This window comes from Mesoplodon mirus (assembly GCF_964341445.2).
Source record: "Mesoplodon mirus genome assembly, chromosome: 19".
NCBI classification, from domain to species: Eukaryota; Metazoa; Chordata; class Mammalia; order Artiodactyla; family Ziphiidae; genus Mesoplodon; species Mesoplodon mirus.
Genome location: NC_138995.1, coordinates 60226625 through 60242224, shown reverse-complemented (window position 1 = coordinate 60242224; position 15600 = coordinate 60226625). Strand labels below are relative to the sequence as shown.

General features: G+C 42.6%; 1 protein-coding gene across 5 annotated transcripts; it reads right to left on the bottom strand.

Annotated features, from left to right (window-relative positions):
- Positions 1–3435: 3435 nt before the first annotated feature.
- On the bottom strand, positions 3436–15305 carry LOC309795633 (zinc finger protein 350-like). 5 transcript variants are annotated; one of them, XR_014292293.1, is made up of 6 exons: positions 15033–15295; positions 10085–10273; positions 9437–9563; positions 9068–9160; positions 4820–6636; positions 3436–4035 (listed from the first exon to the last, which is right to left on the bottom strand). XR_014292293.1 is itself a non-coding variant. In XM_082608168.1 (6 exons), the coding sequence occupies exons 3-6, from the start codon at positions 10097–10099 to the stop codon at positions 5288–5290; spliced, it is 1584 nt and encodes a 527-aa protein (XP_082464294.1). In that variant the 5' UTR covers positions 10100–10273; positions 15033–15152; positions 15241–15305; the 3' UTR covers positions 4056–5287. The 5 variants fall into 5 exon arrangements, 4 of the variants coding, with proteins under 4 accessions (XP_082464294.1, XP_082464295.1, XP_082464296.1 ...); XM_082608168.1 differs by lacking the exon at positions 3436–4035 and having other exon boundaries at positions 4056–6636; positions 15033–15152; positions 15241–15305; XM_082608169.1 differs by lacking the exon at positions 3436–4035 and having other exon boundaries at positions 4056–6636; positions 15033–15152; positions 15261–15299.
- Positions 15306–15600: the final 295 nt, after the last annotated feature.

The following is a 15600-nucleotide window of genomic DNA, read 5'->3' as shown; positions in this document are numbered from 1 at the left end:
AGGTGTCTCTCCAGCCACCTCTTTTTTTCCGTACCACACCATGTTTATTACCATACGCTCCATGAAGCTCTGAATTAGTATACTGCTTACAGACTAAAGCAAGATCTCAAGAGAATTCTTTTAAGACTGTATACAAGCAAACATCAAACGGATTCTCCATTATCATCTTCCATTACTCCCTGCCTTCCACTTCCCAATGCCCTGTGGTCTCATATGCTACCAGGAATTTACAAATACTTTCCCTCCATTGAAGTCCTTGGCACACAGGAAGCAATGAGAGAATATTAGTTACTATGGCTGTTCTTTCATGAGTCATCTTAGATGTCACTTCTTTGGATAGCATTCTCGGACACCTTCCAGGTCAGTCTCAAAAACAATAATACAGTTATTATTAAATATAAAATTGCAGCTGTATTGTGGTGCTACCGATAGGAAGTATAAAAGGCATCCAATAGAGAAAACATGTCTATACAAGGGATGACTGAAGATCATTTATCTTTCTAGACCATCATAATATGCTAATTTGACTGCCCTCCAAAATGTACTATGAGTTCCTCAGACAGAAACTCTGAAATATTTTTGTATCCACAGTGCTCAGAACAAAAATTTGAACAGAAGTTTTCAATAACGGACTATTAAATGAATAACTGAATTTGGCTTGCAAGATACAGTATTCTCTTCGTCAAGGTTCTATGCTGCTCAGTGAAAATTAAATACAGCAAAGGTGCAAGAGAATGTATATATGTGCTGCTTTTTGAAAAGAAAAGGGACAAAAAGTAGTATCTACTTGCTTGTACTGCCAAAAAAAAAAAAAAAAAAAACCCACACTGGAGGGAGACACAATAAAACTTAACTGTGGGAGCCAGAAGGTCAAGGGAAAACAAACAGAACAGGGTAAAAGTGAGACTCATAAATGCACCTTTTTATATAGTTTTAAGTTTTTTTTTTTTTTTTCGGTACGAGGGCCTCTCACTGTTGTGGCCTCTCCCGTTGTGAAGCACAGGCTCTGGACGTGCAGGTTCAGCGGCCATGGCTCACGGGCCCAGCTGCTCCGTGGCATGTGGGATCTTCCCGGACCGGGGCACGAACCCGTGTCCCCTGCATCGGCAGGTGGACTCTCAACCACTGCGCCACCAGGGAAGCCCCTAGTTTTAAGTTTTGAACCACATGACTCTGTGACCTATTCAAACAATTTCAATCCAATCTTGATGGGGAATACACATCTAAATCCAGGAAAAATAAAACTGCAAGTCTATAAAGGGCTTATAAGGAGAGGAACATAGTTCTATGGAGGGCCAGAAATTGGGGAACCTGGCCGAGTGAGGGAAAGCTTCACTGAAGAAGTGATTGTTGAAGATGATGAAGAATGAAGGAGGGACCCAGAAGATAGGAGGAAAGAAAGGAAAGTCCTCCCTCACTAGGACTAATGATAATACTGTTATTAATTGCATTTGGCAGGCACTATTTTAACTACATCTACTTCTCACAATAAACCTACCCAGGCAGATATTAAAGATAAACTGAGGTGAGTTGAGCAACTTGCTCAGAGGCACACAGCTCAGGGCTGGCACGGCAGGATTCAAATCAGGCAGTATGGGACTTCCCTGGTGGTGCAGTGGTTAAGAATCCGCCTGCCAATGCAGGGAACACAGGTTCAAGTCCTGGTCCGGGAAGATCCCACATGCCACGGAGCAGTGAAGCCCGTGCGCCACAACTACTGAGCCTGCACTCTAGAGCCTGTGAGCCACAACTACTGAGCCTGCATGCCTGGAGCCTGTGCCCCGCAACCAGAGAAGCCACCACAATAAGAAGCTCGCACACCACAACGAAGAGTAGCCCCCGATCGCCGCAACTAGAGAAAGCCCGGGCACAGCAACAAAGACCCAATGCAGTCAAAAATAAATAAATTTATTTAAAAAAAAATCAGGGCTTCCCTGCTGGCGCAGTGGTTGAGAGTCCACCTGCTGATGCAGGGGACACGGGTTCATACCCCGGTCCGGGAAGATCCCACATGCCGCAGAGCGGCTGGGCCCGTGAGCCATGGCTGCTGAGCCTGCGCGTCCGGAGCCTGTGCTCCGCAACGGGAGAGGCCACAACAGTGAGAGGCCCGCATACCGCAAAAAAAAAAAAAAAAAAAAAAAAAAAAATCAGGCAGTATGACTTCATTGCCCACTCCTAACCACTGTTTGAGGTGAAGGGTGATCTTTATTGAAATCATAAGGATCCTGGGTGTGGAAGCAGGCTTAGGCCTGCACTGGGCCTTCTTTACCTGGGGATGCCAAGTTCTGAAAGGTAAGCTCAGCACGTGGCCCTCAGAGCTCAGGGCAGCCCAGCCAGCCCATCCCAGGCCCCAGCTGATCAGTTCCAGGAGTGAGCCCGCCTGACCATGCCTTGGCTGGAAGTGGAGAGTCACAGGGCAGGAAGTGGAGGGGAGCTGAGGGTCAGGTTGCTGGAGCCCTCGTGACTGGTTCTGTGCTGGAGACTCTCTGTCCTGAATCCATCCCATTATAATGTGAGGGTGGTGATGGGGACCGTAGCCCGGGAGTTAGGACAAATATGTTCAAAATTAGGTGTGCATCAGGCCCTTGTTAAAAACGCAGAGTCCGGGACTCCAGCCCCAGAGGTTCGGTTTAGGAGGTGTGGGGTGTGACTCAGGAATTGCATTAAGTTTCTCAGAGAATCTGAGGCAGGAAGTTTGTCATAGACAATTATTACAAACAGTCCTGGAATGTTCTCTGGTTACAAATATTCTGAAGGGTGATTCCCCTCAGTACTTCGGTTTTGGCTCAAATTATATCCAAAAAAGCCTTTCCTTGGGGAGGGGGAAATCTCCCTCATTACTACCTACAGATTACTATAAATTACTATCTGTTATTAGACTTCATTTCTCCTCATAGGATTTATCACTTCCTGACATTTTGTAATCTCTCTCACCATCTCTCTCCTTTACTAGATTATATGGTCCACGATAAAGGCTGTTCCTTTGCCTGTTTTGCTCACTGACGTTTTCTCACTGTGTAAAACAGTGATTTGCACAGTGATGGTGCTTTAAAACGTTTCTGGAGGAGTAAATTACCCAGACCCAGGATTTTCGTTGAATTCTGAGTGGGCCACAGCATGGCAAATTTCCATGTCTTTTATGAGTAGGACTGTTTGTAATTGGGATCTTATATCCTCATGGGATCATGGGAAAGAACTCTGGATAAAGGAGAAAGCAAAGACCCCACTTTGAGGACAGCGGGAAGGAATGAGGGAGATAGAAGACATCTGTCTCAACTCAGCAGGTCACAGAGGAGCCAGGATCTTTAAATGGCAACTCTTCACAGGTGTTAGCCTGTGGACAAATCTCAGGATTCATTTCTAAGACATTCCAAGAAGATCTCACCTCCCCCCACTCCCTATACACTCCACCATTCTTAAAGACTAAGGCTCTCATTTTGCATTTGTTCTATTTATTCTAGGAATCATTCTCCTTTTCTGCTTTGTCCCTTTATAATCAGTTAAGTCTCTCTAACCTCAGTTTGGGGTGTCAATTTTGGTCTTTAGAACTGCCTTTCCCTTGAGTGACAGACAGAATACATTTTGATTAGCCCATTAGTTTATTCATTCACTTTCCAAATCTAGAGCTGATAAGAATTATTTTTCCCCCCTCTGTGCTGGGAAACCGAAAATCGTGGAAACCAGCATTCTCCAATATAACTTTCTGGTACAATGGAAATGACGGTAGAGCATCTTCCCATTGTCTCACCATTTTGCTGTCTGTGCTGTCCAATTCTATTGCCATGAGTCACATGACTGTTGAGCACTTGAAATGTGGCTAGTGTAACTGAAGATTCATCTTATTCGTTTTCAATTTTTTTTAAACATTAAAATTTAAAGAAAGCCACTAAAATTAAGGAATTTATAATTTCCTCATGGAGATAACAAATAGGCATTTAAAAAAAATAACTTACTTGGGGAATTCCGTGGTGATCCAGTGGTTAGGACTCTGCACTTTCACTGCTGAGGGCCCTGGTTCAATCCCTGTTCAGGGAACTAAGATCCCACAAGCCGTGTGACATGGCCAAATACATAAATAAAAATAAAAAATAACTTACTTGAAACAACGAGGTCCTACTGTATAGCACAGGGGACTATACTCATTATTCTCTGATAAACCATAATGAAAAAAATATGAAAAAGAATATATATACATATATATAACTGAGTCACTTTGCTGTACAGCAGAAATTAACATTGTACATAAACTATACTTCAATAAAATAAATTAAAAAAAACTTATTTGTGTTCTATGGTGCTTAAATACCATTATTAACTCCTTCCCCAATCTCCCAAATGATATGCTCCTTCAACAATAAATTGTCATATTCCATTGAGCCAATTACTCCAGGTCCATTTCACTTATTATGGATACTTACATGCTCTCACTAAATTAGCTTGAGAGTAGAGATGCCACTTAAAGATAATCCGACTACCTCAATGGTCTATCCAGGGGACCATGAGCTTTCTCTGTTCAGATCACCACAATATCCTCAGCTTTTGGAACAGAACCATATACCAAGGATGTATTTGACAAATACTCTGTGAAAGACCAAACTGACTCAGTCTAAGGCTGTTGTTTCATTAGTCCCTCTGCATAATATAAACTTCTGAAAGTTTAAGGAAGACATTCCAGTTTCAGATTCATCATTCACCTTGGCCTGGGGAAACTGAATTGATATATACACGCCCCATATCCCACCAATCCAATATTAGCCCTCTTGTGATTTTTCCTCCATAGCAACCTTCCAGAAACAAATTATATGTTTAAAAAATTCACCTCCTTATTTCCTCCACTTAGTTGAACTCAGGCTTCCTTCATTTATTTAATTGACACAACAGAGCAACTGACGTTTGTGTTTGGGTTAACCAGATTATGCCTCTGTATCAAGGCATTTATGATATTGGATGAGTAGGTCATGTGTTCCCAGTCTCAGCATTTATACAGTTTCTCTCAGTGTATACTTTTTTTTTTCTCTTCTTTTGCTGTACGCGGGCCTCTCACTGCTGTGGCCTCTCCCGTTGCGGAGCACAGGCTCCGGATGCACAGGCTCAGCGGCCATGGCTCACGGGCCCAGCCACTCCGTGGCATGTGGGATCTTCCCAGACCGGGGCACGAACCCATGTCCCCTGCATCAGCAGGCGGACTCTGAACCACTGCACCACCAGGGAAGCCCTCTCAGTGTATACTTTTCAGCCACCATATGAACTAGAGATTTTTGCTCAACGCTTTTCCTCAGAGAATGTCTTAATTTTTTCCCTGCTGGTTTTCTGTGACATAAAATAAAATATAATTGACCACTGAAGGCACAACCACATTCACTGCATTCATAAGGGTTCTCTCCTGTGCCAACCCTCTGCTTTCTCCTGCGGGTGCACATCTGGCCACAGGCTGTCCCACTATGACTACATTCCTGTTTGCTAGGAGCCCACTGATGTTGACTGATGTCTGAGGGACCACAGAAGATACTTGCATTGTCACTGTATTAAGGTTTTTCTCTTGGAGGACAACACTGCTCTGTGAGGACCTGTGACCCTCTGAGGGAGGATTTTCCACCTTGACTGAATGAGTTTTCTGATGTTTATTGAGGACTGACTTCCCTCTGAATGATTTTCCACATTCACTACATCTATAGGGTTTCTCCCCTGTATGGATTCTCTGATGGATAACGAGCTGCGGCTTCTCGATAAAGCCTTTCCCACAATCGCTGCATTCAAAGGGTTTCTCTCCTGTGTGAGTCCTTTGGTGTTTAATGAGACCTGTCTTCTGTGAAAGGGTTTTTCCACATTCCCCGCACACAAAGGGAGTCGTTCCTGTGTGAAATCTCTGGTGTGCTGTGAGGCACGTCTTTTGGCTGAAGCCTTTTCCACATTCATTGCATATATAAGGTTTCTCGCCTGTGTGAATCCGCTGATGCACCATAAGATTTCCCTTCTGGATGAAGCCCTTTCCGCATTCGCTGCATATAAATGGTTTCTCCCCGGTATGGGTTTTCTGATGGACACTGAGCCCTGATTTCTTGAGGAAGGCTTTGCCACATTCAGTGCATTCATAAGGTTTCTCTCCTGTATGCGTTCTCTGATGTTCAGTGAGCTTGAACTTTCTGAAGAAGGCTTTCCCACATAGATTACATCGATGGGGTTTCTCTCCTGTATGAAGATTCTGGTGATCAGTGAGCCAAGACTTTTTGATGAAAGCTTTCCCACATTCACCACATACATGAGATTTCTTTATTTTCTGAGTCTTCTGATGCTTGATGAATTGGGACTTAGTACTGATGAGTTTTTGGCTTTCGGGGAATTTAATTTCAGTATGAAATTGTTCACTGTCACCATGGAGACAGGATCTGACTTCTCCAGTAAACTCAGCAGGGCTCTTTATTTCATAGCTTCTGCTCTCGGAAAGTAAAGTTAAATTTGATTTCATACTTTTTCCATGTAAGTTAAACATACCATGATTTTGCCTGAACAGAAAATGAGTTCTGCTCCGATGATCAGAATATTCCAATGGGTTCTGTTTGTGCCATTGTTCTAGTCTCTTCTCCATGCTCTCATTTTGTAAGTGCTCCAGCAGGTGATCATCAACTTTCCCGACTTCTAGGAAAGAAAAGAAGAATGAACTCCTCCATCTTCCAGATTTGGAATAAAGGTATCTTTTAAAATACTTTGATGTGAGGTGTCTTTTTAGTGATGACCCTATGGTATGAATGTTAATAAAACTCCATGTTTAATGGTCTTTATACATTGGAAAAAAACAGTCATAATGAATAAATACAGATTTGGTTACTTTCTAAATACTGTAAAATACGAGCAATTTCCTGTGAGCAGGAGACCACAGGTTGCACGGCCACCTCATTCAAATTGGGGAGGGATGGACTCATTCATTCCACAGATCCTTACTGATCACCACTGTGTACCAGGAACGGTGCTAGTGTTGGGGATTCGCAAACATACTCCTCGTGTTCACGGAGCCTATACTGTAGGTGGGTAAAACCACTTTACAGGGCAGAGATAGACACAAGGAAAACAGCTGCAGTTGGAAAGCCCGGTGGGAAGGAACAATGGAGAGGAAGAGAGGTGGAGGAAACCAGGGCTCATTTTGGAGGAAGACAGGCCTCCCCATGGATCCATTGTTGTGGTCTGCATGAGGGGAATGAAGAATATGACACAGCAGGGCTTCCCTGGTGGCGCAGTGGTTGAGAGCCCGCCTGCCGATGCAGGGGACACGGGTTCGTGCCCCGATCCGGGAAGATCCCACATGCCGCGGAGCGGCTGGGCCCGTGAGCCATGGCCGTTGAGCCTGCGCGTCCAGAGCCTGTGCTCCGCAACGGGAGAGGCCACAACAGCGCGAGGCCCACGTACCGCAAAAAAAAAAAAAAAAAAAAAAAAAAAAAAAAGAATATGACACAGCAGAAAAAGAAAGAAAGAAAAAACTAGAAGACAAGAAGAAAAAAAAAAAAGAAAGAAAGAAAATGACGCAGCAGAGAACTTCAAGCACATCTAACTTACAATGCACACCTCAGAGAGATCCATTATGCAACTTAATTCCATCACGGCACTTTTCACCCCTTAGACATATTATTTATTTTAAATTTTGATTAAATTGATGTTTCGTCCTCTTAGAATGAAAGCTCTTGGTCTACTTGTTTCTTCAACTGCTGTTACCTTCCAGCTTACACTAGACTGTCAAAAAATAATTCATAGAGGAATGAATCAAGGAAGCAATCACATGTATGGAACAGACTGGGAAGTTTAGGAAAGAAGATGGAAATCTCTGTGTGAACAAGATGATATGTCATGGTGATCACTAAAAGAAGAATTTTTATGTCATGTGACAGGTAACATGGTTACCTGGGACTTTTTTTTTTGGCTGTGCCACATGGCGCATGGGATCTTAGCTCCTCGAACAGGGACTAAACCCACGTGCCCTGCACTGGAAGCATGGAGTCTTAACCACTGGACTGCCAGGGAAGTCCCTACCTGGGACTTAATGTTATCAGAAGATGAGGGGAAAGAAATGAAAGCTTTCAGGAAGTGAATACAATGGTAAGGTCTAAAATGAACGAGAAGAAAGTTCAAAATCAGTAAATATACAAAGGAATTAATTTGAAGTAGGCAAGAGTTATGGTCTGGTTGAGGCTGGAACTGAGAATGTAGGATGTTAAAATAACTTTCCTAGTTAAAAATTCATCATGAACAGCAGAGGCCTTTACAGAAAAGAGCTCTGCAGGTGGGGGACATTTGAGGTAATGTCTGAGTGGCCAGGATGGAGGACGCACAGGAGTAAGGCAAAACCTAAACTTCTAGGGTTTCCTGGGAGGGAAGATGATCTTAGGTCCTTGCAGTTACTGGGAACTCAGGAGAGCTGCCATCGAGATAAGTTATATAGAAGCCAAGTCTGTGGTGGATCACACTGGGGAGAGATCAATTTGGGAGTCTTCTCCAGTGACCCTAAGGAGCTTAGCTTATTATGATGAAGAAAACTTTGAAGGTTAAGAGATCATTGGAGAAAATGGAAAACAAAACCTTTGGAGAACCTCAGAGTGGGAATAAGGCACAGTGAAGACCAGTCTACTTTGGGGCCCGGCATCCAAGATGGGGTGCATGTGACAAAAGAAATCAACATTACCAGTAGAGCAGAAAGGTGCAGTAGTCAGAAGACAGTGAGGAATTCAAATTTTCTCTTTGGAGAGAGGCCTTGGAAGGTGGAATTTCATAGAAAAGGAGGTGGAAGTGTATGAAGAAGAAGGAAAAGATATGAGAATCCTAGGAAAAAGAAAACTATGCAAACAAAAATCAAGATGGGGGTAAAATAAAGAAGAAACAGATCCCATAAAAGACAAGAGTCTTCCCTAAGAAGGGATATATTTTTCTCTAAACTCCTACAAAGAAAAAGAGGTCTGACATCGGGAGAGAGATGCACGGAGGCACTGCTTACCCAGCGTCCAACTCCCTCACAGCTGTGACTCTTCTCTGACAAACTACAGTGTGATTTTCACGCCTGTCACCTTGCTGGTCTCTCACTCACCTGAATGGGTTCGACAGTGGATTTCATCTTCCACTGTCCATGGTTCTCCTTGATCCAACTTGGAGAGTATGTCTGGTTTGCTGGCTTGAAAACCTATTCGTGGGAAATGACAACAGATTTAGACCCACTGAATTGGGCTTGGGATCTGTGAAGACAGCAGAGTGTTACATTTGAGGACCAAACAATGTTACAACCTACAAGGTAAAGGCTTTTCTCTCAGGAGAAGGGAGAATATACCCATGTATCTGGGTAAGGGGCTAAGAATCTATTGCTTCAGAGCATCACAGACACTCCAGAGCTTTCAGAAGCTGAGAAAGGAAAGGCCACTTATTGGGGACCCTCTAAGGGACCCAGGGGAGCCGTCCTCACCTACAGATAGCAGGTTGCTATAGTTCTCCAGCATCACGTCCCGGTACAGGTCCTTCTGAGGAGGGGCCAGGAGCTGCCACTCCTCCCACGTGAAGTCCACGGCCACATCGTCAAATGTCAGGGTTTCCTGTAATAACAGTGGTGTTTAATGAAGTGATGTCCTTTTGATGATATGGAAGAAATGTTAAAGTTTTTCTGCTCATTTCCACTTTATAGGCTGCATCGAGATATCTAGCAGGGTTTTTATTTTAATAAACCATTGAAGAAGCAAATGTCTAATAAAATATTCTCTAATTGTGTAGTCAGCCACCCATCCATTTATCCAATTAGAAGTTTTTATAATGTGTAGAAGTTAAATCTTCTTGTTAAGCTAGAAACACCACATTCTCATATATGTGTGTGTGTGTATATATATATATATATATATATATATATATATATATGAGAAAAGAAAGGGAAAAGAAAACTATGCAAACAAAAATCAAGATGGGGGTAAAATAAAGAAGAAACAGATCCCAGAAAAGATATATGAATGACAGACAAAAGATACACATATTTATACTTTACAGAATAATGGAAGTGATTTTTTACAGGCCTCTACAAATCCATCAGGGAACAAAGGAAAGAATAAAACAGAACAAAAGTCACCTGGGCCTGGATCATTTTCTTCTGTTTTCTGAAAACAGCTGGCAACAAGGAGGCTCTGTCGCTGTGTCTTCTGGATCTGCTCTAAATTCTGTTCTGTCTTCAATCAAGCATGTCCCAAGAAATGCAAATACCAAACCGTGTAACTTCTTCCTCCTTCTACTGATTCTTTTGCTCCTGGAGAGTCAGGACCTGTGGGTTGAGGAGAAAATTCAAGCTGAGGGTACATTTCCTCTGGGCCCAGATGCTAACGCTGCTCCTGGGCGCTCACCTTAACCCAATGCCCACAGCATTGCTAAGTGTCCCCAGAAGATTGTTGCCCCGGAAGACTTTATTCCTTTGCCCAAAAAGCTTAAGCTTCTAACAGTGGTGGGGGTATTCCTTTATTCCATGAAGTTGAAGTGGGGTGACTGTCAAAGGAGATGAGGGAAACAAGATCCATCCCAGCAGCAGCCCTCAGGAGCAGGAGAATCTCAGGCAGCTCAGTTATACAAAACAGACCATATGGGAGGAGAGGCGCTGGGCACTGTTTTCCTTTAAACCGTGTGCGCTCAGGAACCTCTTCAAACGTTTTTATACACCCTGTGAGTACACACACTTCAGTTTAAAAACCAATGTACTGGGCAAACCAGAAGCAATGTCCTGTAAGCAATAATGGTAATATCTTAGGAGGTTTTAAATACATAAAAAACTAAAATACAAAATAAAAGTACATAAATTAGAAGGTGGTAAATGAAGTTGAGGTGCTCTAAGATGACTGTATTGTCAGAGGAAAGTGCAGAAGTACTAATTAACGTAAGAATTTGATAAAGAATAATTACATGTGATGTGTAATCTCTAGTGTCATAATGAACACTAATAATTTTCTTAAAGCACATAATTTGCAGTGCTACCAGAAGAGGGAAATGTAATAATAAGAAACTCATCCAGAAGAAGGTACGATTCTGACACCAATTTGAATATGTGTGTTTTTTGAACACACCACCAAGCAATGTTACAACATCGGCTGGGTGTCCTACAGTTCAACTCAATTCTGTTGCTATGTACCTGGAGATCATATCATATCCCACCGACTGAAGGCTCAGTCCTATGACACTGGCTTCTACCTCCTACTTCATGTGCAAACACAAATCCAGGTTGTCACGTGTACTTCTAAGCAACCAGCCACAGATGGCAGGTTCCAATGACCCCCCTCCTTGGGTTGATTAATTTGCTAGAGCAGGGAATTCCCTGGTGGTCCAGTGGTTAGGACTCCATGCTTCCACTGCAGGGGGCATGGATTTGATCCCTGGTTGGGGAACTAAGATCCCACATGCCGCGTGGCATGGCCTAGAAAAAAAAACGAAACACAAAATGAAAAACAAAAATTTTCCAGAACGGTTCACAGAACTCAGAGAAACATTTTAGTTATTATATTTACTTATTATAAAAGGATGTAACTCAGGAACAGCCAGATGGAAGAGATGCCTAGGGCAGGGTATGTGTGTAAGGGCAAGGAGTGACCCTTATAGGAGTGTCACTCTCCCTGCATCTCCACATGTTCAAGCCAGAAGCAATTTCACTCTGAGAATACATCTAAGAAATACATCCCTCCAAAAATATGGGCATATTTGAACCAGCGGACACGCTCAGTAATTTCCATAGCACCACTGCTCATAACAAACCAAAATGCAAACAACACACGTTTAATAAATACTAGGAAAAACCAACTATTCAAACAATGGAATGTTGTGGGAAAATTACAGTCTTTGCACAGCTTTCAAGCTAAGAATGACTTTTTTGTTTTTAAAGGACTGTAAAACAAAAATAAAGAAATATATATGAGAGAACTGTGGCTTACAAATCCTAAAATATTTATTGTGTGGATATTTATATAATATATTTGCCTGACCCTTGTTACAGAGGAAAAAAAAAAGTACACCTATGTGCAAAAACGTGAATGATTCTCAGAAATACTGAGCCTGACATAAAAAATGCATGATGTGGAGAAAACTCTAATTTGAAAAGATATATGCACCCCAATGTTCATAGCAGCACTATTTACAATAGCCAAGACATGGATGCAACCCAAGAGTCCATCAATAGATGAATGGAGGGCTCCCCTGGTGGCGCAGTGGTTGAGAGTCCGCCTGCCAATGCAGGGGACACGGGTTCGTGCCCCGGTCCGGGAAGATCCCACATGCTGTGGAGCGGCTAGGCCCGTGAGCCACGGCCACTGAACCTGCGTGTCTGGAGCCTGTGCTCCTCAATGGGAGAGGCCACAACAGTGAGAGGCCCGCGTACCACAAAAAAAAAAAAAAAGATGAATGGATAAAGAAGATGTGGTATGTATATATACAATGGAATATTACTCAGCCATAAAAAAGAAGGAAATAACGCCATCTGCAGCAACATGGATGGACTTAGAGATTATCATATTAAGTGAAGTAAGTCAGAAAAAGACAACTATCATATGATATCACTTATATGTAGAATCTAAAAAACTGATATAAATGAACTTATTTACAAAACAGAAATAGACTAACAGACATAGAAAACAAACTTATGGTTACCAGAGGGGATGGGGGGTGGGTAGATAAATTAGTTTGGGATGAACATGTACACACTACTGTGTATAAAAGAGACAAACAAGGACCTACTGCATAGCACAGGGAATTATACTCAATGTCTTATTATAACCTATAATGGAAAAGAATCTGAAAAAGATTGTATATCTGTATAACTGAATCACTTTGCTGTACACCTGAAGCTAACACACACTGTAAATCAACTACACTTCAGTTTTTAAAAATGGTTTTAAAAATGCATGATGTATAATTACATTGAAACACAGTTGACAATACGCAAAACTAAATAAACTATAATGATGAGGAATGAATGATTATGTTATAACACCATAAAGAAAAGCCTGAAGGTGCTTGCTAATAGAGAAGATGGTATTCACCTTCGGGTGTGAGGATGTAATATAATTGGGAAGAGGTTCACAGAACACCACTGGGGTGCTGGCAATGCTCTGTTTTCGTTGTAGGTAATGTCTGTATATATGTATATATTCCTTTTTTTTTTTTTTTGGCCATGCTGTGGCATGTGAGATCTTAGTTCCATGACCAGGGATTGAACCCTCACCCCCTGCAGTAGAAGCGCAGAGTCTTAACCACTGGACCGCCAGGGAAGTCCCTATATGTATATATTCCTTTTATACTGACTCACTTGTAGAACTTTTAATTTAACAAAGAAATGGAAGCTCTCAAAAATACTAAAAGCCTGTTGTTTGAAAAGACCAATAATATATAAATATTTAGAGTCAAAACAGAAAGTGGAAATAAAGGACAGAAGGAATTAATGGGAGGGACTTCCGTGGTGGTCCAGTGGTTAAGACTCTGCACTTCCACTGCAGGGGGCACGGGTTTGATCCCTGGTCGGGGAACTAAGATCCCACATGCTACACGTGGGCAAAAAAAAAAAAAAAAGAAAGAAAAGAAAAAGAAAAAGGAATTAATGGAAGTTATGACTCAGATAAAATACAGATTTTTTTTGCCTGAAAGAATACTATGAATACCTTCATGTCATTAAATTTGAAATACTAGATTTACCCTCTTGAAAACATGTTGACTTCAGACAATATAGCAAGTGAATTTATAAGTAAGCAACAAGACAAAAATGTCCATTACCACCCCACCTTTCAATTTTGTATTGCAGAGTTGAGCCAATGCATTGAAATAAGAATAAGGTAACATTAGAAAATAGGGCAGAAATTTTTCATCAGTATCATTATCAACACGAAAAAAAGGGATTCAAGGCATTACTTATTTAAAAGAGAAAATGCTCCCCCAGAAACCCCAAAGCAGATTTTTACATACACAGTTGGCTAGAAATGCCCCATATACCTAAGCTCATTTCTTAGTACTAATTCAATCACTAGCAATGGGAACTCGAACCACATGACTGACTAAGACCAACCGGGACTTACTAGTAAACTGGGATATAGGTCACCATGCCACAGGGATAGATATTTAAACAAAATGGAGATTCTGTTAGCAAAGAACAAAGTGTTCATGTATGTCAGGGAAGCAAGTAACGGTGCCGTTACAATATATCAATATTAGGAGGTGACTGCAGGTGTTGGCAAACATTTTCTGCAAAGAGAACAGACACAGATTTTCACATTTGCAGGCCAAAATGTCTCTGTCATCACGACTATATTCTGCCTTTGCTGTGCGAAAGCATCAGAGACGATACAAAACAGATTGAAATTGCTGGTTTAGTCCCTCAGTCTGTAATCAACTCCTTGATTAAAAGCTAAAAGGCCAGGTTAAACAACAAGGCCCTACTGTATAGCACAGGGATGTTCAATATCCTGTGATAAACCATAATGGAAAAGAATGCGAAAAGGGATGTACATATATGTATAACTGAATCACTTTGCTGTACAGTAGAAATTAACACAACATTGTAAATCAACTATATTTCAATAAAGTATACTAAAAAAGAAAAAACCCACACACCAAAAAGCTGAAAACCAGATGGTTTCGAACTACTGCCCTGGGCTGTACCGTCTTCTGTCCCAGCAGCCGAAGTTGGAACCTCAACCCAAAAACTACAGCCAGGGGTCCTCGGCGTCCAAAGCCTCAGCCCTCACAGACTCTCTGTACCACAGACACTGACGACACACTTCCTTATTAATCCGAAACCTGGGCCAGACACCCTCATATGATGACCATCCAGCCAGGCCCCAACACCACTGAGCCCCAAATTAAATCCCCAGCCTGAACCCGACACTGCGATCATCGTCAATGCCACTCGTACGCCCTGCAAGCGGAGTGATCTGCAGAACCGCAAGCCCTGACAGCTGGAAGAGCAATGATCTCTACAGAATCTAATCGTACTGACTCCCAGGACACCCCCCAACATAAACCATAGACAAAACCCGCGTCCGGTTCCCTTCAAATACCTCAAAGCAGGTACTCTCCTGGTTCGCGTTAAATACATCCACCTCCGCACTTCCACCCTCCTCCTCTGCCCTCCGGCAAAAATCTCATGGGTCCAGATTGCACCAAGTCCACGCGTCACCCTTGGGCGAAACAAAACCACCACTGTCACGACAAAAAAAAAAAAATCCAGGGACAAAACCACACACTAAGCTGATTTCCCCAACCTACAAGGAGCCTAAACGTCGTACTTCTGTGAACTGCTTTGACGTCTAGACCGGTCCGGCTCCGTCTACGGCAGACGAAGTGGATATGCGATGTTTGAGGAAACGAGGACGATCGGATTTCCGGGATTTCCTAGAGAGGCAATATGTCTGCGCCCAGCTCTCCGCGGCCCCCGGGGGCGGCCATGTTGGGACACCTGACGTACAGAAAGTCAAGGGGCGGGTTTGGTTGGGTACCAGGAGCCAGGGATGGCCGGGAAGATGAGAAGCCAGTGAAATTATCCAATTTCCTGGTACTTCGACTCCTGCAGAAAATAGGTAAATCTTCAGTCCCAAGCTTCGCGAGGCAAAAATGATGCAGGCTAAG

Excerpts from the sequence above, each read along its gene's own strand:
- LOC309795633 (XM_082608168.1), bottom strand. Across the intron at positions 9,161-9,436 it reads TAGCAACCTGCTATCTGTAG|GTTTTCAAGCCAGCAAACCA; the intron begins GTGAGGACGGCT and ends TCCCACGAATAG. Across the intron at positions 6,637-9,067 it reads CCACTGTCGAACCCATTCAG|AAGTCGGGAAAGTTGATGAT; the intron begins GTGAGTGAGAGA and ends TTTCTTTCCTAG.